Source organism: Primulina tabacum, chromosome 3 (genome assembly GCF_025594145.1).
Source record: "Primulina tabacum isolate GXHZ01 chromosome 3, ASM2559414v2, whole genome shotgun sequence".
Classification (NCBI taxonomy): Eukaryota; Viridiplantae; Streptophyta; class Magnoliopsida; order Lamiales; family Gesneriaceae; genus Primulina; species Primulina tabacum.
In genome coordinates, this window is record NC_134552.1 from 20042860 (window position 1) to 20067596 (window position 24737).

General features: G+C 36.4%; 1 protein-coding gene and 1 long non-coding RNA gene across 8 annotated transcripts; both read left to right on the forward strand.

Annotated features, from left to right (window-relative positions):
• Window positions 1-3504: 3504 nt before the first annotated feature.
• Window positions 3505-22354, forward strand: LOC142540971 (uncharacterized). 7 transcript variants are annotated; one of them, XM_075647488.1, is made up of 7 exons: window positions 3505-3706; window positions 3872-3922; window positions 14160-14258; window positions 20447-20590; window positions 20665-20929; window positions 21976-22108; window positions 22192-22354. In XM_075647488.1, exons 1-5 carry the CDS (start codon window positions 3621-3623, stop codon window positions 20771-20773), a joined length of 489 nt encoding a protein of 162 aa, XP_075503603.1. In that variant the 5' UTR covers window positions 3505-3620; the 3' UTR covers window positions 20774-20929; window positions 21976-22108; window positions 22192-22354. The 7 variants fall into 7 exon arrangements, with proteins under 7 accessions (XP_075503603.1, XP_075503605.1, XP_075503602.1 ...); XM_075647490.1 differs by having other exon boundaries at window positions 21976-22116; window positions 22192-22307; XM_075647487.1 differs by lacking the exons at window positions 21976-22108; window positions 22192-22354 and adding exons at window positions 21252-21377; window positions 21517-21959 and having other exon boundaries at window positions 20665-21112.
• An 86-nt stretch (window positions 22355-22440) lies between these two features.
• LOC142540973 (uncharacterized) lies at window positions 22441-23047 on the forward strand. The gene is made up of 2 exons (XR_012819195.1): window positions 22441-22545; window positions 22626-23047. It is a non-coding gene; the product is annotated as an uncharacterized LOC142540973 (long non-coding RNA).
• The last annotated feature ends 1690 nt before the right edge of the window (window positions 23048-24737 follow it).

The following is a 24737-nucleotide window of genomic DNA, read 5'->3' on the forward strand; positions in this document are numbered from 1 at the left end:
CAACTGAGAGTGAAGAGACTTCAGCAGATCGTTACTCTGTTGCGAGTAAATTATGTTCCAACCAGTCCGACTGCTTTCAATGACAAAGCCGTATATGATCAATTGGACTCCGATATGATCACATTGCAAATGAAGATCAAGAACTGATCATTCCAGCTGCCTCTCAAAATGTATCAAGACATTCAATTCAAAAACCTTCACAAGAACTAGCTGCTGCCCCTTCTACCTCAGTTGATCCTCCATCCTCGTATTCAGCACCTCTATCTTCTAATATTGATACAACGCCTTACTCTGAAGCTGATTTATCTCTAGCGAATCTAGATGAAGTCGTCAAATCTGTGACTGAAGATATTCAGCTGGACACTTTTAAATCAATTGAAGATGTAACTGAGGAACCAGTTATTCAAGCTGTCAATTTTGAAGAACAGGCTGTAGAACCCATTTTTGAACAACTAATAGAGTTAGTTCAGTAAGAAGTTGTGACTGAACAAGCAATTTTACAGCAATCTGTACAGGCAGTTGTTCAAACGACTGGAGAGGCTCAGCTGAATTTAGTTCCAACTGAAGAGCAAGATCCTCTGCCAACTGAACAACAAATGGAAGATCCAGTTGTTGAACCAACTGGAGAATCCGTTGATGAACCAATCAAAGAACCTTCCAATTCCTTTGCTCCTTTGATTGTCTCATCTCATCCCCATGAACTTATAACTGAAGGTATTTCAGAAATAGCTATGCGTGAAATAGAACAAACTGACCGAGCTGATGGTTGTATTTACTTCACATGAAAGAGAACAGATTCCAGAAACATTCCGGAGCCATGTCTCCTATAATTTCAGACTCTGATGCTCTATTTGAATAACTCCAAATCGTTCAATCAAATTTCGTCAGTATGATGAATGCTTTCTCTGCTATACAGTCTAATCAGCTTGGACATACCCTGAAGATCAATTCAAACTATGAATTTACAACAGACAGGCTGGATCAGATCAACAAAACTATGTCTGATCTCTTCCTCCAGATGGAAAATATCAAGAAAGACAGGTTGTCGACTGAATCTCACTTTCAAACTCAAGCACTAGTCGGCAGGCGATTTGACTTTCTTGAAGAAAAAGTCACTAAAAGGATTGACTTGTTGCAAAACATTTTGTTGAATGCCATATCAGATATTGCAGCAGATGTCCGTATTTTGACAAGAAAAGTGGATGTGCTTGACAAAAAAGGGGAAGTTATGAAAGAGACAGAAGAAGAAAAAGGGAAGAAGCAGAATGTATGAAGATCAACTGATTTCAGTTATTGAAGATTCTTTATTCTTTGTACGAATCTGTACATTAGAAGAGTTATTTTATCTACTATAAAATCAGAGTTCTATCTTTAGTTCAGTTGATCAGTTCATACTTTACAAGTTTTGTCAAACACCAAAAAGAGGAAAATTGTTGGAAACTAAGTTTTGGTAATTTGACAAACTAAGAGGTTAAATTTATTGGAATATCTGTTCAAAGAAGAATGAGTTTAACGGACTAAAATCATACAACTGATAGTTGCCAATAACTGAAGATTAATGCGTACATTATCAACGGCAACTGAAGCCAACTGAATCTTATTTACGTCGAACTGATCAGTTGGAAACTGATCAGTTAAGCAGAATCGAACCGACCGATCAGTTGGGAACTGATAAGTTGAAACAATTAGTTGACTGGTCAGTTAGGTACCGATTAGTTGAAACAATCAGTTATGATCTTTCAGCTGAGTGCTTTTCAGCTGATCTTTCAGCGGTACACGTCATCAGTTGATAACAACAACCGACAAATAGTACAAACAGACTGCAACTCGTAGTGGAACGCCGCATTTCAGAGTCTACGTTCTACAAATGTCAGAAGAATGTTGACGTGGCAATCAACGGCTATAAAGATTCAAATTATATTTAATTTTACCGTTGAAGAAAAGCCTATAAATAGGCGAGAAGAGCAGTTGAAGAGATACACATCAAGCTTCTATTTCCCTTACTGTTATGCTGCTCATAAACATTCAAAAAGCTCACACTTATCAGAAATATCAGTAGCATTCAAGGCTATATTTTGAACTTAATAGCACAAGTCATTCTTTGTATATTCATTTAGTTGTGCTAAGATCAGTTTACGATCTGTAAAAAAATTGTATACTAAGAGTTTCAGTTTTGGCAGTGTTAAGTCAAAACTGAAATGGGTCTCTACAATCTTTGTATTGATCAAAGTCTTTTAGTGAATATCCAATCTTCGTGATAGAATGGGTGACGTAGGAGGGATTCAATCTTCGAACATCCATAAATCCTTGTGTGTCATTTTATTTCAGTTACGTATTCTATCTTTCGTCAGTTTTCTTTCGCAACTATTTTTCTCAGTTAAACTGATTGTTATTGACTTACAAGATTTTCAAGTTTCAGTTTCTTACAAAACTGACACAATATTTATCAAAAAGCTACAAAACCGAAAGTATTTACATTCTTAGAACACGAGCTATTGCAGATCAATGAGAATATTATGTTTGAAGCACCTTGAAAGGTGCCCAAACCAATCCATCACTCTCTCATATTTTTTTTAAGTTGTTTAAAGTTATGACTTCTTCAAACAAATGTCGAACGATGAAGAAGGCAGAAGTGGAGCTTAATAGTTATCAGTTGAAAATTATTTTGTCATCTTTGAAGACACTTTGAAGAGATTTTGTTATTATGTGTTTGAATTTAAATATTATCATTACGTGTTTTGAATATTTATGTAATTATTGTGTTTAAAAAAATACATGATGTACTAATGTTTTAAAAAAAATAGGTCGGATTACACGAGTTGTTCATGTTTAGGAGGTTACTTCAGATTCAGGTTCGGATTCCCTATTTTCGGATTGGACAGATTCGAGATGAGTCAGGTTGCCCCACACCTACAAGAGGCAGGGCAACAAAAATATACTTTTTTTTAATAATTTTCCACTCCCCGTCCTTCTACACAATTGGCGGGGGGAGTGGAAATTAAGAATATTAAAAATCCACTCCCCTGCCTCCTGCACGTGTATGTTAGTTACATAATTAATATATAATATCAATAATTTATATCTACATATATGAAAGCTTGAATAAAATGTGATGGGCCTATTTTTGCCCGGTTGCCGGTCACCAAAAATACACGCATTCCATTCTTGGTTCTCACAAATACACGTGTTCTACGCTAGGTTCTCCACTCAGCAAAGAGGTTGTGATGTCAAGGAAATAGTGCCTGTCTCAGTCTCAGAGGTGTGGTGTTCGGTGCTCTCTTTCCCTTCGTTCTGTTTTCCATCTGTTTGCTGCCCTTTCTTCCCAAACTCCTTTCGTTCCCTGCCTCGTACGTTGTTAACCTTCTTCTCAGTTAGCATCTGCCTTACGCCCACCTCTATTTACCATCTTGTGCGCGGCTCAATCTCCTCTGCTACTCTCCTTTGTCTCGGAAAGCGATATTTGGGTCTGTGTTTGCCTTGGATTTGCTTGAATCTGGTTTCTCACTTGTGCTTTCCCCCCTACCCGACGCGTTGTTTCTTTTGATTTTTTATATCTTAGCGTTGCGTAAATTCGAGCTTCCGTGCTTACATGTCTTCTTCTGTTCTACTCATGGGTTTTTATGGCTAGGGTTTTAAATCAGCGGTCTCCATTTTGCTTATTCAATCCCCTTTGCTACTCTCCTTCGCCTTGGAAAGCGATATTTGGGTGTGTGTTTTCCTTGGATTTGCTTGAATATGCTTTTTTACTTGTGCTTTATTCCTTATCGGACGCGTTCTTTCTCTTGCTTTTTTTTTTATCTTAGTGTCGTGCAAATTCGACGTTCTGTGTTTATATGTCTTCTTATGCTCTACTCCCTTTTTATATTTTTAGGGCTTTGAAGCAGCGATTGCCATTTTGCTTGGGAGCGCAAGAGAGAAATAAGTGAGTTGGTCCTACCGATGTCTTGCTCCTAAAATGAACTACTTTGGTAAATGGTTTGGTTTGATGGTCTGCTTGTGTTACTTCCCCTACCTGCCGTATGCTTTACCTGAAATTATTTGCCCTTAGTGTTGTATATATTCGAGATTTTGTGCTTATATGTTTTCCTCTGTTTTGTTTATGGGTTTTAACGTTTACGTTTTTGACTTGCCGATCTCCTTTCTATTGGGGAGTGGAGAAAAAAATAAGTGAGCTGATTATGCTGTTGTCTTGTTCCTAAAATGAACCGATTTGTTTAATGATTTTGCTTCGAGATTATCTTTCCAATGACAGGAACACAATACAAGGGAATCGGTGGTTCTTTTTTGTTATTGCTTGCTACCAGTGGCCTGCGTTTTTTCCCACTCTTCGTCGCTCAGAGAGTAGTTTTAGGGCTTCTGTTTTGTCTTTTAGCTTTGTCTCCTGTTTTTTGTTCTTGGGTTTCCTTACGTTCTGCGGTTTTTTTGCTTCTGTCCTAATTTTTACCTCTGTTTTAAAGGCGAAAATCACTATTTCGAGCTTGCATGACCTCAGGCCATCATTTAATAGAGAAAATCTTTGGTAACCAACTGCTGCAAAGGGTGGAGAACCCAGATCATTAAATTAAACATGAATGTTGTGGCTTCAGAGCATGAAATGTATGGAAACCGAATGCTGTCAGAGATAGGTCATTTCGGGACAACAGGAAATCAATTTCTTGTGCATGGTTACCTTATTATTTAAAAAAACTAAATATAATAAGATGTGTTGCATTCGCTTCCATACATTTATACTCAATAAAAAATAGAGATTTCAAATATCCCATAATATCTAAAATTTTTAACACATTCATTCCAATCAATTCATCAGAAAATATTCACATCCTGAAATTTACCTCTAGGATTTTTCCTTTGGACGACAACTTATTCTTTTGATTTTGTTGTACATGTTCTTTGTTCAAGCTCAAAAGCTCCATCTAACTTTTCTAGCCCATCACCAATGTCCTCGTGTTCTCCTTGTAATGCCCGAGAATTTTGTTATTATAATCTCAAATGATTTGTTGATAATTGATGTGATTTTAGACGGAACGGATCGGACTGGGAAAGACAGAAATAAGACTTGAATTATATGCGAGGATGAGCTATGCGCGACCCAGCCGGGCGCATATGCGCGAGGTAGGCAGAGAACATCGTGCATATGCGCAACAAGACCCGCACATATGCGCGAGTATGGTAGAGAACTCCCGGGAGAGGGCGCGCATATGCGCTAGCTGCTGAGAAGACACGCGCCGAGGCAGAATGTATCGCGCATATGCGCCGAGTAGGGTCGCGCATATGCGCCGAGTAGGGTCGCGCATATGCGCGAGACGTGCCGAGTAAAGGAAGAGCCACATGTACTTCACCATGCGTATATAAAATGCAAAGTATCATTTCCCTTCACGAAAATCAGAAGAAAGGACCGAAGCGCCTAGGAAGAAAATCCTTACGCCTTTTCATATTTTAGATTTGTGATTGTGCAAAATCCGCCCGTCAGAATTTCAATCCGACTTCAGTACCGTGTTTCTATCGACGAGAGCTTCAACTGGACGTAAGTTTTCTTATGTTTTGTTATGCTTTGAAATTATGATATTGAAGGAATCAAATATGATTCATATATGGTGTTTTTGCGATATCAGACATCGTATAATCGAAACCGAATTGAAGAACATATACTGTATGAAATTGTTATGATTTTCAGAGTTGATTTGATTAAGATTTGATATCAGATTGTATTGTTATCGAGTATGAGATGTTGAGATTAATATCTGATTGATATTGTATCGCTGGGTATATTGAGATTGTGCCGTTATGCCATTGAAATAGAATTTGATTGAGTTCTGATTATATCCAGGATTGATTAAGATTGGATATTGATATTGTGCCTATTGGAAATGTCATTTCAGATTTGATATTGATAGCTTGAATTCGAGACTTCGACTTCATCAGATCGATAAAAGAAAGGTATAAATCAATGTTGAACCGGGAAGATACGACTCGAGTTTGATTTGACTTGAGTTTCCCAAAAATCACATACTTTATTTATTGCATTGATATTTGCAATTTATGAGATTGATATGCTTAGTCTATTGAGTTATAGCAAAGCGTGTATTGAGTCATGGACGGATATGCCAACTCTTTGGCGGATATGCCAAGACACTGGATGTTTGGTTTATATCGATGTTGTGTAGGGGCGGATCAGCTTCTATTGCGGAGATTCGGTATATTGTGCCAATGTCCAGGAACCGGGATCCCTAGATTAGAGATGAGTCGAGTCTGAGATGACGAGTCCACAGTTGATTTACAACTTTATATCGATTCATGTTTTTCAGATTTGATACATGCTATTGATATCTGTTCCATGCTTTTATATTTGTTATATGATTGCATGTATGCATTATTTATACTGGGATGTATTTCTCACCGGAGTTATCCGGCTGTTGTTGTGTTTGTATGTGTGCATGACAACAGGTGGGACGGGATCAGGTTCACGAAGAGGATGAGAGATTCAAGATTAGCGTGGAGATCCGGACTTAGAAGTAGATCTGTTACATCACCTGACATGTAGTGAATGAACAGTAGTTTGTTATGATTTAATTTTGTACAAGACTTGTACTTAGATCTGGATATTGATCTTGTAAATGAAATAAGATTTATTTCATATGTTCCGCATTTATGTATTTTAAAAAAAAATTTAGACCCAAATTAATTAAATGATCCTAATAATGATTAAGAAGATGAATTAGGTTGGGTCCCCACAGCAGGTGGTATCAGAGCAGTAGGTTCCAGAACTGTAGGTTCCTTAGAATGAGATAGAAGCTAGTGAGCGGGGTAGATTGAGTTTTCTTCCTTGCTTTTGAATGCTAGCATGTGTTACTGCTTTATATAATACATGTTTACTTGACTATCTGATTTGATTGGTAACGTGTATTCTTGAGAATGAATCAGAACCGATTCTTGATCAGAGGTAAGATAATCAGAAGGGGACTGAGACAGATTTGTCAAATGTGATTGCTAACCCTTTTGATAATCAGATATGCCTCCTCGAAGAATCCCGGAACAGGGTAGTACTTCAGCTAATCCGATGGATGTAACAGCAATTCCGATGGAAACGCTACTGAAGAGATTTCAGTCATTCAAACCACCAACCCTGAAAGGAACAGAGACTTCTATTGATTGTGAGGGTTGGTTAGATGATATTGAGATGCTGTTTGATTCATTGGATTACATAGATGAGCTCCGAGTCCGATTGATTGGGCACCAGTTGCATGACGTTGCAAAGAACTGGTGGATCACGACAAAGAGAGCATTGGAGCATCGAGGTACGAATATCACTTGGAATGTCTTTAAAACTGAGTTCTACCAAAGATTTTTCCCAGTGTCGTATAGAAGGGACAAGGGTGTAGAGTTCACAAATTTGAGACAGTACGGCAAAATTCTCTACCTTGTTGCGTTTTGCTCCACACATGGCCGAGAATGAAGAAGCTGTTGCTGATCAGTTCATTAATGGGCTGAATCCTGAGATCTTTACATTGGTGAATACCGGGCGACCAAATAACTTTGCTGATGCCCTGAACAGAGCCAAAGGAGCAGAAGCGGGTCTGATGAAGCAGAAAAGAGCTTCCTATGTTCCTCCAGCACCAAGACCACAGCAACCACCTCCCAGATTTGAGAGTGGCAGCAGCAGTGGTGGAAAGAAAGATTAGCTGAAAGCCAGAGGAAAACAGTTTAAGAAGTCTGGCAGCAGTTCTTCTAGCTCCAGTGGTTCCCGACAGAGCCAGAGTTATACCAAGGCTTATTGCAGAACTTGCGGAGGAAGACATATGACCGAGCAATGCCAGGGAGTGATTGGTAGTTGCCGTATCTGCAGACAGCAGGGACACTTTGCCAGAGTATGTCCACAGAGAGGTTCCCAGGGATCCCAGGGAGCAGAATCATCTGGATCAGTGGCTCAGACTGATAGACGATCATCAGCTGTTCATTCCTTCCAGCCACCACCGACTACTACTCTATCACAGTAGAGGACAGGAGAAAGCCAGACAGTTAGCCAGCCTCCTAGACAGCAGGCCAGAGTATTTGCTTTGACAGAGGAACAGGCCCAGGAAGCACCAGATGATGATGTTGCAGGTAACTGTTCTTTATGTGGTTACCTTGCTTATGTATTGATAGATACGGGTGCTTCTCATACATTTATATCTGAACGATTTGCATTGAGTCATGCATTGTCTATTGAGTCTTTATCTGCTGTAGTGTTTGTCTCTTCTCTGTTGGGGACATGTTTGATTTCAGTGAATTCTGTTAAACATTGTGTACTACAGTATGACAGTCATGAGATTGAGTTAGACTGCATTGTACTTGGATTGTCTGATTTTGACTGTATTATCGGTATTGATATGCTGACCAAGTACAGAGCTACCGTTGATTGTTTCCATAAGATTGTGAGATTCAGACCTGAGATGGCTGACGAATGGAAATTTTATGGTAAGGTTTCTAGATCGAGAATTCCTTTGATATCTGCGTTATCTATGACTCGGTTATTACAGAAAGGAGCAGAGGCTTTCCTTGTATATTTAGTTGACTTACTGAAATCGAGCCCATCATTGGCTGACTTGCCAGTGGTATGTGAGTTTCCTAATGTCTTCCCAGATGAGATTCCGGGTTTGCCTCCGATACGAGAGATAGACTTCAGCATTGAGTTGATGCCAGGTAAAGTTCCGATCTCTAGAGCTCCGTACAGAATGGCACCGATTGAGTTGAAAGAATTGAAAGAGCAGTTGGAAGATTTACTGGCCAAGGGTTACATCAGACCGAGTGTTTCGCCTTGGAGTGCTCCAGTATTGTTTGTTAGAAAGAAAGACGGTTCAATGAGACTCTGCATTGACTACCGGCAACTGAACAAGGCTACGGTAAAGAACAAATACCCTTTGCCTCGTATTGATGATTTATTTGATCAGTTGCAGGGCTCTTCTGTATATTCCAAGATCGATTTGAGATCTGGATATCATCAGCTGAGAGTTAGAGATTCTAATATTTCGAAGACAGCTTTCAGAACCAGGTATGGACATTATGAGTTTATTGTCATGCCGTTTGGTTTGACGAATGCTGCAGCTATGTTTATGGGTCTGATGAACCGTGTGTTTCAGAAGTACCTTGATGAGTTTGTGATTATATTCATTGATGATATTCTGATATATTCGAAGAATATGATTGATCATGCTGAGCATTTGAGAATTGTTTTGAGAACTCTGAGGGCTGAGAAATTGTATGCTAAGATGTCGAAATGTGAGTTTTGGTTGAGACATGTTGTATTTCTGGGTCACATTATATCTGGAGATGGTATTTCTGTTGATCCTAGCAAAGTTGAGGTCGTGATCAGCTGGACGAGACCGACATCTGTGCCAGAGATATGCAGTTTTATGGGTCTGACAGGATATTATCGACGATTATTCTGTCGGAAGATTATGAGTCCAGTTTTCTAGAGTTGAAGAAGAGATTGACCAGTGCTCCGGTGTTGACTATTCTGTCAGGTACTGGTGATTTTGTTGTTTATTGCGATGCTTCTCACAGATGATTGGGTTGTGTTTTGATGCAGTATTTGATAGAAGATTGCTGTTTGTTTGGATTAGTATTTGAGACAGATTGTAAACCATTGAGATCATATGCTGTCCAATTCGAACCAGAGCTGATTTTCAGAATTAAAGTGGCTCAGAAAGTTGATCAGAATGTTCAGAACTCGATAGCGATGGTCAGAGCAGGGCATCGATCCGAGTATCAGGTTCGTGACAGTGTGTTATATGTGAATAATCGTCTTGTTGTGCCAAATGTTTCAGATTTGAAACGACGGATATTGTCAGAAGCGCATAGCAGTCGATTCAGTATTCATCCTGGTGGCAGAAAGATGTATAATGATTTGAAAAGACAGTTTTGGTGGAAACAAATGAAAGCTGATATTGCTGAACTTGTATCCAAATGTCTGAATTGCCAGCAGGTGAAAGCCGAAAGAAAGAAACAAGGAGGTTTGTTACAGAGCTTATCTATTCCTGAATGGAAATAAGATCACATTTCTATGGATTTCGTGACGAAGTTACCACATTCCTCCAGAGGTTGTGATGCGATTTGGGTGGTAATTGACAGATTAACCAAATCAGCACGTTTTATTCCGTACAAGATGACGTACAGACATGACCAGAAGGCAGAGATCTATGTCAGAGAAGTGGTCAGATTGCATGGAGTGCCGAAGTCGATTGTATCAGACCGTGATTCTCGGTTTACTTCGCACTTTTGGCACAGTTTGCAGAAAGCTCTAGGTACGACGTTACATCTGAGTACTGCATATCATCCACAGACCGATGGACAGTCAGAGCAGACTATCCAGACACTGGAGCATATGCTGAGAGCTGTAGTGCTTGATTTTGGCACTACTTGGCAAGATTCATTGCCACTTTGTGAGTTTTCGTACAACAACAACTATCAGACGAGTATTGAGATGGCACCATTTGAAGCGTTGTACGGTAAGAAGTGCAGATCCCCTCTGTATTGGGACGATATCTCTGAGGTACCTGAGATTGGGCCTGACATGATTAGAGATATGACTGAGAAAGTGAAGCTGATTCAGAAGAGAATGAAGACAGCTCAAGATAGACAGGCCAAATATGCTAATGTTCGACGTAGACCGTTGATATTTGAGGCAGGAGACATAGTATTTCTGAAGATTTCTCCTTTCAGAGGCGTTGTCAGAATTGGCAAGAAAAGGAAATTGTCTCCACGATATATTGGGCCGTACGAGATTCATGAGAAGATAGGAGATCGTGCCTATCGACTCGCATTACCGCCTTCTCTATCTGGAATACATGATGTCTTTCATGTATCGTTATTGCGGAAGTATATTTCTGATGCTTCACATATTATTCAGCCAGACGAGCCTGAACTAGATGAAACAATGAGTTACTTCGAGAAGCCGATTTCAGATTCTTGATCGTAAAGAAAAGCAACTCAGAACGAAGACTATTCCGCTTGTGAAAGTTCAGTGGAGTCGTCATGGCATCGAAGAAGCTACGTGGGAAACTGAATCCGATATGAGGCATAGATTCCCAGAGTTATTTAACTGATGTGAGTCTTCTTATTTAGCTTCAATTCTCCACTCCTTATTGTATCTGATTTGATTGCCTGTGATTTCGGGGACGAAATCGTGTCTTAGGGGGGGAGAAGTGTAATGCCCGAGAATTACATTATTATAATCTGAAATGATTTGTTGATAATTGATGTGATTTTAGATGAAACGGATCGAACCGGGAAAGACAGAAATAAGACTTGAATTCTGTGCGAGGATGAGCCTCGCGTATATGCGCGACCCAGCCGGGCGCATATATACGCGACCCAGCCGCGCGCATATGCGCGAGTATGGCAGAGAACCTCGCGCATATGCGCCGGGAGAGGGCGCGCATATGCGCGAGCTGCCGAGAAGACACGCGCCGGGGCAGAATGTCTCGTGCATATGCGTCGAGGAGGGTCGTGCATATGCGCGAGACGTACTGAGTAAAGGAAGAGCCACATGTACTTCACCATGCATATATAAAATGCAAAGTATCATTTCCCTTCACGAAAATCAGAAGAAAGGACCGAAGCGCCTAGGAAGAAAATCCTTATGCCTTTTCATATTTTAGATTTGTGATTGTGCAAAATCCGCCCGTCAGAATTTCAATCCGACTTCAGTACCGTGTTTTTATTGACGAGAGCTTCAACTTGACGTAAGTTTTCTTATATTTTGTTATGCTTTGAAATTATGATATTGAAGGAATCAGATATGATTCATATATGGTGTTCTTGCGATATCAGACATTGTATAATCGAAACCGGATTGAAGAACAGATACCGTATGAAATTGTTATGATTTTCAGAGTTGATTTGATATCAGATTGTATTGTTATCGAGTATGAGATATTGAGATCAATATCTGATTGATATTGTATCGCTGGGTATATTGAGATTGTGCCGTTATGCCGTTGAAACGGAATTTGATTGAGTTCTGATTATATCCAGGATTGATTAAGATTGGATATTGATATTGTGCCTATTGGAAATGTCATTTCAGATTTGATATTGATAGCTTGAATTCGAGACTTCGACTTCATCATATCGATAAAATAAAGGTATAAATCAATGTTGAACCGGGAAGATACGACTCGAGTTTGATTTGACTTGAGTTTCCCAAAAACCACATACTTTATTTATTGCATTGATATTTGCATTTTATGAGATTAATATGCTTAGTCTATTGAGTTATAGTAAAGCGTATATTGAGTCATGGGCGGAGATGCCTAGTTATTGGCGGATATGCCAAGTCTTTGGTGGATATGCCAAGACACTGGATGTTTAGTTTATATCGATGTTGTGTAGGGGCGGATCAGCTTCTATTGCGGAGATACGGTATATTGTGCCAATGTCCAGGAACCGGGATCCCTAGATTAGAGATGAGTCGAGTCTGAGATGACGAGTCCAGAGTTGATTTACAGCTTTATATCGATTCATGTTTTTCAGATTTGATACATGCTATTGATATCTGTTCCATGCTTTTATATTTGTTATATGATTGCATGTATGCATTATTTATACTGGGATGTATTTCTCACCGGAGTTATCCGGCTGTTGTTGTGTTTGTATGTGTGCATGACAACAGGTGGGACAGGATCAGGGTCACGAAGAGGATGAGAGATTCAAGATTAGTGTGGAGATCCGGACTTAGAAGTAGATCTGTTACATCACCTGACATGTAGTGAACGAACAATAGTTTGTTATGATTTACTTTTGTACAAGACTTGCACTTAGATCTGGATATTGATCTTGTAAATGAAATAAGATTTAGTTCATATGTTCCTCATTTATATATTTAAAAAAAAATTTAGACCCAGATTAATTAAATGATATTAATAATGATTAAGAAGATGAATTAGGTTCGGGTCCCCACACTCCTCATGCTTGGTTAAAACTTTTTCGGAATGATGTCCTACCAGTTAAAAAATCTATGTTCTGCCAATGGGTTTTTTCTTTTTAACCTTGTGAAGCACCGGTTTCCCTTCCGCTGGGAAGTGGGAGACAGAAATGAGTAAGGCTTTCCTTCTGCTTCCTTGCTCCTAAAATGCACCTACTTTGTATATTATTTTGTTTTCAGATGATTTGTTCGGTGAGAAATACAAGGGAATAGGCCCTTCTTGTTTGTTTCGGCTTGTTATCAGTGTCCTGCGTTTTATTTGTCTTTCTGTTGCTTTGGCAGTGGTTTGTTAGATTTCGTACCTTTTTAAAATTTGATTTCCTGTTCTACATGCTTGTGTTTTCTTATGGTTTGCGATTTTTTTGGTTTTTCTGTTTATTTTTTTACCACTTTGCTCAGCCACGAACTAATTTGGATTTTATATGAGGAATTTAGTGTTTTTATTTTGCTTGTAAAATGTTTTAAAACTAATTTTTTTTATCTGCAAAATTCGCTGCCGTTGTGTTTGAGGAAATAAACCATTTAGGTTATTTTATTGTTCTTTTATTTGCCGTCAAGAAAATGTATAATTTTTCCTTTTTTCGGGAGTAAAAAATAATGTGCTTTCAGTGAAAAATGGCTTACCGGTCAAAAAAAGACTAAATGTCGAACTTCATTGAGCCTTTAGAAGTATAGTTTCTTCAAAAATTCAGCGTTTTCAAATCTTTGTTAATTTACTTAGATGTTGGCAGCTGGTTTATTTTGATGGTAGACATTATTTTCGCGTTCCTACTAATTTCGGTGGTGGTACCTTGGTTCTGCAAAAAACTCCGTTTTGGTGATATGTATTATTTTTGCGTTCCTACTAATTTTGGTGGTGATAAATTGGTTCTACAAAAAATGTCTCAGAAACAGCCTCTCTCTAAGTAATACCACTGTCACAGGCACTATCAGACAACTAAGGATTTTATATTTAATTTGGAATTGACATGACTTGTATGTTTGTTGTTTGAACGAACGGCTAAGTAACCGCGGCATGGCGCAACGTACGCATCATTTATTACCAAAAAAAGAAATGCTGCTATAATAAATTGGCAACCTATATATTCAAGCTCTCTTCACTATATAGCTTATGGTTATAGCTTCTTTTGTATGCTTGCCAACTACTTTCTTGTTATTTTGCTGCGCTCAAACACTTTTTCCTACTGTTAATATGCAGATTTACTTTTGGTTTGTTACATTGTACTAGCTGTGTCATCATTGAGAATCTTCAACAAATAAAACATATGGCTATTTCTTCCACTCACACTACATACATGTTTGATAATTTATTACGAAGTTATTAGTTCATATTCCAGCACTCGTGGCCTTTTGCTATATATGTAGGTTTGATAATTTATTACGAAGTTATTAGTTCATATTTCAGCACTCGTGGCCTTTTGCTATATATGTTGGTTTTCCTGTTTATGTTTATTAGTGTACACATCTTTTGATTATTAGCTTTTGTGGTGCCAAATCATATGCTATATTTTACTTTGAATTTTTATTTTCTCTTGTCATAGCCAGCTAAATCTCACAGTTTCTTATATCGGTATACTAATAGTCTTAAGTTTAGATAATTCTGATTTGCTTGATACTATAAATTAGCCATGTTGCCGCGACAGAAAAAAGAAAACTCAGTAGATATAAACATGATTAAGAACTCTCATAAACGAAATGATCGTAAGCTAGAAAAAAATATGCATCGACGCAAACAAAATAAGTCACATGGTTTGCATGGGCTGGACGTAGAAAATTCTAAGATTGACCTATTATTGTATATAGCAAATACTCCAGATGTGCTACCTAATGTGTCTGATTGTAAATATTGTGGTGCTCGGCGCATATATAGCGAACCACCAACATTTTGTTGTTCATCGGGAGAAATAAATATTTTATGTTCAGAAATGCCTTCTGATTCGATTCAACTGTATATTGGTAATGACGACGATGCAAAAGAATTTAATACGCGCGTTCGTAGTTACAATAACATGTTTGCTTTCACGTCAATGGGAGTACATTGTGACGAAACTTTAGCTAGAAGAAATGCTAGAATTTATACATTTCGTGTACAAGGCCAGCTTTATCATTTTATAGACCAATTAATATGGCCAGATAACAAAAATAAAAAAAACCTACAGCTGTATTTCTTCGATACTGAACACGAAACGTCTAATCGGGTGTCTATTAAATCAAAATTTAAAGAAAGTCTTACAGAAAAATTAATTCAAATTTTAACAAAAAATCCATATGGAAAATTTTCCCGCAGTTTGAATTGTATTGAAAATTTGAACGAATATAAGATTGCTCTGCTGGCTGACCCTGCTACTGATCAACGAGTTTTTAATCGGCCCACTGTGCCTCAGGTTGCTGGAATATGGCTAGAATCTAATGAGGACAATCAATGCATAGGTCAACATATACAAGTGTACCCAAAAAGCAATTGCCCTCAAATAATTAAACATTACTTTGGTTATTATGATCCTTTGCAATACCCTCTCATATTTCCAAACGGAGAATCTGGTTGGCATCGAGACATTAAAAGATTAGACCACACACAAATGAAAATGCAGCCTAGGCCAATTTGTAGTGGTCAAACCACCAATTGCATAGAAAATGCAACCAGCACAGATTTTTTTATAAACACTGAAGTACAAGGTACTTTTCGTGTAATATTTAAGATCCATTACACATTTGTTATGGTATTTTGTCCTTAGCAATCCTTTTTTTTTGTAGCTTCAAAAAAAAAAAAACAGGACCCAACGTTCAAAGGTGTCGTGCCGGAAATATTATTGTTACAAGTTGCAAATAAGAAATAATGATATGTCCTTCATACTGCATATTGGTAGGCTTTTACAACAGTGCATAGTTGACATGTATATTAAAATAGAAACCTCAAGGTTAGAATTTTTTAGAACTTCAGACATGCAAAACCGCTTATGCAATGAGGCCTACAATGGGTTATTGGATAGTATTGCGCAAGGACGTGAAATAGGCTCCGACATTGGAAAACGTGTAATATTACCCACGTCATTCATTGGAGGCCCTAGAGATATGCGTAAAAGATATATGGATGCTATCGCTTTAGTTCAACGTTTTGGTAAACCTGATATTTTTTTAACAATAACTTCAAATCCAAATTGGCATGAAATAAAAGCTCTTTTGCCTTCCATTTAATGAAATTCAGAATAGGCCTGATTTAATATCCAGGATTTTTCATGTAAAACTTCGAGTTTTAACATATGAGCTATTTAAAAAGGATATCTTTGGCCATGTTATTGCGTACACAAGTGTAATAAGATTTTAAAAAAGAGGCTTACCTCATGCCCATTTTCTGCTCATTTTAAATCAGGCTGCAAAAATGTTTCATCCTGAGGCGTTTGATAGAATTGTTTGTGCAGAGTTGTCTGATCCACACTCTAATCCATATTCGTTCTCATTAGTAGTGAAACATAAGATCCATGGTCCCTGTGGTTTGCTTAATCCAGCATGTCCTTGTATGAAAAAAGGGTGTTGCAAATATAGTTACCCTAAAGAATTCTCAGAAAACACTAGATATGGAACGAATTCATACCCGATATATCGTCGCCGAAATGACAAAAATGTTATTACTATAAGGGGTGCGTCACTTGATAGTCGTTGGGTCGTTCCTTACAGTCCATATTTGCTTGCTAAATTTAATTGCCACATTAATGTCGAAATATGTTCGACAATTCAAGCTATAAAATATATTTACAAGTATATATACAAAGGACATGACAAAATTTTATATAGATTACACGAAAATGAACAATAACACCTTGTTGATGAGGCAAAGAATTTTCAATCTACTAGATGGATTTCACCTCCTGAATCTGCCTGGCGAATTTTCAGCTTTGATCTTAACCATGTACACTCATCTGTTATATGTTTACCGATTCATTTAGAAAATGAACAAGTTGTAACATTAGCTGCTAATCAATCAGTGTTCAGCATTGCTAACAATCCAACGAATAAAAAGACTATTTTAACACAATTTTTCCACATGAACAAATATAATAATTACGCTCAAAAGCTAAATTGCTTATATGTCGAATTCCCCGAATATTTTACTTGGCACAGTGATTCCAAAGAGTGGGAACCTCATAAAAAGCAGGAGGTCATAGGCCGAATTTTTAGTTGTCGTCCTTCTAACAATGAAAAGTTTTATTTAAAATTGTTGTTAATGCATGTCAGAAAACCAGTTTCTTTTAAAGATTTAAGAATAGTCAATGAGTTAATCTTCACAACATTCAGATATGCCGCACAAATGTTAGGCCTGATAGAAAATGGCAACACTGCTGATATGTGTATCGAAGAGCTGCTGCTTACCTAATGCCTCATGCTTTGCGACAATTGTTTGCTACTGTTCTTGTTTTTTGCTACCCAAAAAATCCTATTCAATTATGGTTAAAATACCAGCATTTTCTCTCAGAAGATTTTTCTCAAAACAAAGCTCTTACTCCCACTGTAATTAGTCACAAAGTTCTAGACATAGTTGACAATTATCTTTATTCCATGGGGAAAAAATTGGATGACTTTTTCCATTTAGACAAAGATGTGAGCCAAAGTTAGGATGATAGCTTAGCAAAAGAATTACAATCTGAACGCGACATTACTGTTCCTGTGGAGGACCTATTAGCTGTTGAGAAATTAAATTTAGAACAAAAAAATGCTTACAATCAAATCTTACATCATGTGCATAATGATCTACCAACTGCTTTCTTCATTGATGGCCCTGGAGGTACTGGAAAAACTTTTCTGTATAAAGCTCTTCTTGCTACAATTCGCTCCGCTGGTGACATAGCAATAGCTACAACAACTTCAGGGGTCGCAGCATCTTTGCTTCCAGGAGGTCGAACTTCTCATTCAAGATTTAAAATTCCTTTAGAGGACAACAATATCAAATCCTATAGTATTAGTAAACAAAGTGCATTAACACATTTAATAACACTAGCAAAACTCATTATTTGGGATGAGGCTACGATGGCTAGGCATAGTATTATTGAAAAATTCAATGAAATGTTACAAGACATTTGATAGACGTGGTTTTTACATGTTTTAGTGCATATTACCGCCCGAGCGCGAATGCCGCATTCCCCAAGAGAAATTACAGAAGATGTGGCGCTCGAGTGGTATTATTCTACCGCCCGAGCTCCGTTTATTTTTGGAAATAATCCTTGGCCGATTCCTTACCTTATGTTGTGGATGGGGATGATATGGAAAGGGGGGTTGGACGTTTTTAGGGTCATTCAGACTTCATTGAGCAGCCGCCGCGAGCTTGGGAGAGAATTTTGCGCTTGGAGTTGAAGATTCGAAGATTTCCGGGCGTCGTTCCTCGCATTTTCGTCTAGCCTAGTATTTTTAATCTAGTTTTTATCATTTAAACTTAGTTTTGTTTATTTCTAATATGAATTTGAGTAGCTAAACTTTAATATTTGTTGGGATTTAAGGGGATCCTACCCCAAACTTTGATATAATTAATTTACATATCGATTTTTGATGTATTCTTGATTATACTATTGTTTTATCGTGTTGTTAAAGCGTAACTAACTTTAATAACAATTTTATATTGCGACTGAGTTTGAGAGAATAACTTGTGCTAGGAACGAGTAGTATAATCCGTGGATCTACAATTTACATAGATATATAAATTGGATACACGCCGATAGTTATAGTCCTAAGGGTCGAAAACTAGGGGGTTTCATAGATCGACATGCAATTCGCTCTTAATAAATAATTAAAGACATTTAATTACTTTATTGAGTAGAATTAGTTTGGCATAGCTCGAGAGAGTGTGTTCAATTGAATAGAAAATCCTATCGGAAGGATATAATCATTATCGAACGAATTAATTAATTAACGAGGGGTAGGTGAACCGATATTCCCAACAAATTCATCTCTCATTGAATTTTTAATCAACCATTTTACATATTATAATTCATTATTCCATTCTTGAATCATTTTATTTGCATATTTATTTGAGCATAGTAGTAATCATTCAATCAATTTTCGTTGCTAAAGATTTATTAACTGAAAATAATAATTGTCAAACACAGTCTCTAGTGGAACGATACTCGTACTCACGTACATTATACTATTACTTGACATCGTGCACTTGCGATTAATTTTGAGCACAAAACCATATTTTTATTAAGGATTCCACAGGTGCAAGTTTTGCTCGATCAACATTATGGACTCGAAATTATTATTTGGCGGCGAACTTGTTGTATTTGGTGGTGATTTTCGTCAAACATTGCCCGTTATTCTAAAAAGCACAAAGGATGATATTATAGATGCTTCCATTGTTATGTCACCATTATGGAATCAGCTAACTAAAATAAAACTCCAAATAAATATGCGTGCATTAATTGATTCTAACATCTCATCTTGGTTGTGGAAAATTGGTAATGGGACTGAAGTTACTAACAAAGACAATGAAATCCATATCCCATCTCACATAAACATCTCATTCACAGATGACATTACGTCTTTGAATACGTTAATAAACATGGTGTTCCCAAACATTACTGATTCTAATTTAGATATCTCTTTATTTGTAAAACGCGCAACACTTGCAACAAGAAATGACTTTGTTCACGAAATCAATGATGTTCTTATAAATAAATTTCCTGGAGAAAAAACTACCTACTATAGCTGTGACGAGAACACAAGCAGTTGTATAATACCAGATCAGGAAGATTTATTCCACTGTTTAACTCCTCAAGGACTTCCTCCACACAAATTAACTGTTAAAATAAATTCACCAATCATGTTGTTACGAAATATTAATCCAACTGAAGGGCTTTGCAATGGTACATGTTTACTTTGCAAGGGTTTTAGTAAAAATGTTATTTATGCGGAAATTTCAGTAGGCACACATGCAGGAAAACCCGCCTTCATTCCTCGAATAACGTTGGAATCTCCGCATGATGATTTTTCATCTATTCCATTTAAAAGAAAACAATTCCAGTACGTTTATGTTACGCAATGACTATTAACAAAGCACAAGGTCAAAATTTAGATTTTGTTGGTATTTTTTATCTAAAAGAACCGGTTTTTTCACATGGACAACTATATGTTGCATTATCGAGAGCTAAGAATATGGATCAAGTAAAGGTACTTATTAGACCACCAACACCATTAGTTCAGAGCGTTAAATGCACTAAAAATATAGTATACCTTGAAGTTTTGGATGTTGCACATGCTTATTGACGCAGGTTAGTTTTTATCTTTCTTATCTTTTCATTAACAAAAGCATTGCATACAAAAATTTATTAAATATCCATGTGTATGCTTTTAGCCTATTTAAATGAAATTGTCAGCTCTGCAAAAAAAGGTTTGTTATAGTCTGAATAATTCAAAATTAGAGATTTTTTCAGATAAATTATGCGTATTTGTATGTGAATTATTCATGAACATTAACTTCTCTTATTTTTTTACATTCAGGCCACTAGAAGAGAAATGTACAACTTTGGCAAATCTGAAGCCAGATATCCGCAACTGGTTTGTTAGAGTATTTGTTTCTGAAAAAACTCCTATTCGTTTCTTAAAATGGGGAAGGCAACAAAAACTTGTTTCATTGACAAAGAGGTAAAATACATTTTAATCCTTGGACAAAAAATTACATTGAACATGTTTTTTATGTTATCTATTTGTTTCTATAGAATGGAACCATTCAAAGAATTATATATGACCAGGACGTTGAGCAGTTGGACGAATTACTTCAATTATACAAGACATACTACATCGGGAATGCTAAAGTTAAAGAAATAACTAGCAACGCACCAGTTTTTGCATCTGCGAAACATCAAATGTTGCTTGGTAGAAGTACATACATAAAACTTGCAGATGAAGAGGAACAGCTGCCTACTAACCATGCTTACCAATTAACGACATTTGCACAATGTCCTGAGTTGGCAGTTGTGTCAAGTAAACAAATCAGCTAAGTTCTTCTTCCGATTTCCTTCTTCATCATACAAATACATTATATATAAATTTATTCATGTGTTTCACCGTTCCAGACTTATTATGCAGTGTCATTCATGTTTTCCCTCCACTGTTCGTTGAGAAGACAAAAAGAAATTTACAAGAATTTGTAATCGTAAATGAAGAGTAAGCTACTTTGGTCAGAAAAACTGAATATTACTTGTTTCGTCGGAAATTGTTTTAAAAAAAAAGAACATTTACTGCTCTATTTCATTTTTTTACTGATTATCTAAAACAAAAAATATTTGTTTTCTCTACTTGATAGGCATAGACCCTTAATTCTCACCTTATGGGAAGAATTCCTCCAAACTGAAGCACTTTTTTTGACTCAAAATGTTCACACTCTTCCTGTGATTTTAGGGAATGCGACTTTCTGTCAACACATTTTATGGTACAATCAAATCTATTTTCTTTCACTATGTAAAAAGGAAGAGTGCTTTTTCCAAAAATATACATATTGTGTCGTATATTTTGCGCTTTTGTACCTCATAACATTTACTTTAGCTCATTCAAATATAATATCGTTGTAGCATTAACCATTGGAATAGTACCAAACAGCACAATCTTATTTGATCCTCCAATACAACAAGTTGAACTACTAAAACAATGATAATTGCTAACCTCATTAATGACCATGTTATTTTGTACGTTCAGATTTATCTTCATTCAATTGCGATGTACTTGCTATATGAAATGCATTTTACATTTTAGTTTCCTTGCGATATATTGTGGATAAACTCACAAAATGGTTATGTTATCTTTGCACCATAATAAAGCAAGATATCAACAAACATTGCATTATGGGACATCAATTTATAAGAAGAAAATCCTGAACAAAAAGGCCTGCTGAATGAACAGTTGTCTTGTTGTCTTTGCTTATGTTTTCCTCAAATTTCTGTTTTTGTCTTCTCCCTGATATTTCTTTCTTATATTTACGTTCTTCCATAGTTCTCAGAAATAAATAACTAACATAAAGCCATTTTTTATAGGTTGCAGAGCAATAAAGAATATATTGAAAGTGTTGTTTCCCATAAATTGTATGATAAAGCCAACCAAGAAATAGACCAACCATTTGACTCCCAAATCCACAAAATCAGTCAAATCCTAAGCCTGAATGAAGTTGTAAGTCTGTATTTATTTACCTATTGTTTATCTACCTTTGAGGCAAATAAATAGTTCGAACATATCCACACTTTGGTTCGCAGGTAAAATCCTTTTGGATCAAAGCTAGGATAACAATAAAAAACTCAGAGAATTGTGTATACTTTCTGGCTTGTCCAGATTGCTCTAAAGCTTGTCGGGGTGCATACAATTATGAGTTTACATGTTTTTATTGCAACCATAATTTCCCAAGTCCAAAACCCCTGTAAGTAACTAATACACTCTGAAATCCTACACTCATTAAAAACATGCCGTCTTACTTATGATATACGTACATGTTACTATTCCAGGCAGAATTGTTTGATGGTACTGGGAATTTACATGTTTATGTTGAGCACAAGGAAGCAAGCATGTTGCTATGTATGTCAGGAGAAGATGTAATTGAGGCTGAAGAAAAGGTATATTTTTAAGACACTTAATTCTTGCCACTACAAAACTTCTCCTACTTGCTCAACAACATTTATCTTATCGACCACAGGAAATGCCATCACAATTCATTTTCCAACTACGAACGTCGTGGAACAAAGCAAGAGGGAAAAGTTTCGTTCGAAACACAGTCATCGCATGTCTACCAGCTTCAGAATCATCATCAGCATCAGCATCAGCATTGCACAGCTATGAAGATAAAGGTTCTACTTTCAAAGGTGAGGAGTTGTTACGAGAGAACGTAGCTTTATTTGAATCCCAAGAAAGCAGCCCTGCAATGCAAGGAGCACTTCGAAACAGAACTTAAAACACAACATGCCAGTATAACAGGTAAGAGAAGATTAGAATCCAAAGAGAAATTGTTAAGTGAAAGCTTAAAACATGTTAAACAAGACTGAAACACTGGTATAGATGTTAAAGTCTAGCATGTATATTAGTACCTATATTTGTTTTGGTGATCTCCAAAAAATTGCTGTTTTTTTGCCTAACATTTGTAGTGCGTTATTTTTTTAAAATCTCTGAAAAAAAGACAATTTTCCCCTACCCAAATCGTTAAAAAACATATACACAGATACATTTCCAAAATGATACAATCAGCTATAAAATATCTGAACACCTACAAATTATTTAAATTACATTAAATGATACCATGTTGTGCTGCATCGTAGCCAAAACTTTCCAACCTTATATATATAGCATCGTTATTTTACTCTCAACTTACAAATAAATATTATTGTATTATTTTTGTAAACCAAACGAAATAACAACTGCTGCAATATTTAATCAACTAAATAATTCAAAAAACAAAACATCTTTACAATTACAAAAACAACAGACCTTCGACACCGCAACAAGCAAACCTAACTTAGTTCGTTACACTTGTCAATAGTTAAACAGAGTTAATCTACTTTTAATGAGGTGGCAAAAAATAAGCATCCCATGTGTCATGGTTTATATATGACTCACCCTAACTCATACAATTTATATAACTTCATTTGCCTTCTTTTACCTTACGTTTAAATATCCAAATATCCCAATACTTTCTCCTCAAAGTTTAAACTTACTTTTTAAAAATCCAACTCTAATGGAAAACAACCGCTACTGTGAATGTATCGACTGCAGTCAATGTTACTACAATTTTCTATTTGAAAAAAAATTTGAGAAACTAATGAAAAGGCTTTTCTCGAACCCAGTATGGGCCATCATCTTCCGAAGAGCACTTAATATGGAGTCAAAGCTTTCTCTTCTGATAGACTATGCAATCGATATCGAGACAGAACTAAATCTCAACATTATCCGCCAACCTCAGTATGTACATTAAGCAAATAGTTAAACATTTATCTTATATACTAAAAATGGTTTATTTACAAAAAATTTAATATCGGACTACTAAGAACTCTGAATAACATCCAACAAAACGTTCATTTATAGTACTTGTTTTTATCTCACTCTTTACATCAGTTTAAATTATTTTTTTATAATGCATAACTAGCTTTTATTCATGTCATTGATACGTTGTATTTTTCCCCTGATATATCCATTGTCAACCATTTAAGTATGTAAATAACTTACAATATTACTCACAATTACCTAATGTCTGATATATCTAGCTCGTTCTTGGTTTTGATCACATCCTACTATTTATAATCTTTGATTTGTTGATATATTCAACAAAAAAACAATAAATAATATAAGTTTTCAAAATATATTAATGTTTAGACGCGAATACGTTCAAATAGTTATGTTTACAACGATATTAAAAATTTAAACAAGCTAAATGATTTGTTCTCCCAAATTGTTTCATTCTCAGTTCTTTAACATGATATGCTTAGAGTTTCTAAACAATTTCGTTCGCATTTATTTAACTTTTTATAATTGGATCTCAACCAAAATGCTAGAAATTAACTAACTTTATTATTGGGTTTTTTTTCAGGTACACCTCAAATGCTAGAGACCAAGAATGAAACCTAGCTCGTAATACTACGAAAATAACTAAACTTTTTATGCTTTCTAAGTACGTGCTACTCACAAAAAATCCGTAGTATATGTACAAATTATCATATTGTTATAATATCTACACTTTATTCCTATTCTGTCACCATACTTTATCCGATCTACATTTTCTTTTTAATTATAGTATGTCAGCCAATATGCAACAAAAAGA

Excerpts from the sequence above, each read along its gene's own strand:
- LOC142540971 (XM_075647488.1), top strand. The coding sequence starts at position 3,621 with ATGGCTAGGGTTTTAAATCAGCGGTCTCCATTTTGCTTATTCAATCCC. Across the intron at positions 3,707-3,871 it reads CCTTGGAAAGCGATATTTGG|GGCTTTGAAGCAGCGATTGC; the intron begins GTGTGTGTTTTC and ends TTATATTTTTAG. Across the intron at positions 3,923-14,159 it reads GGAGCGCAAGAGAGAAATAA|ATTTACTTTTGGTTTGTTAC; the intron begins GTGAGTTGGTCC and ends GTTAATATGCAG.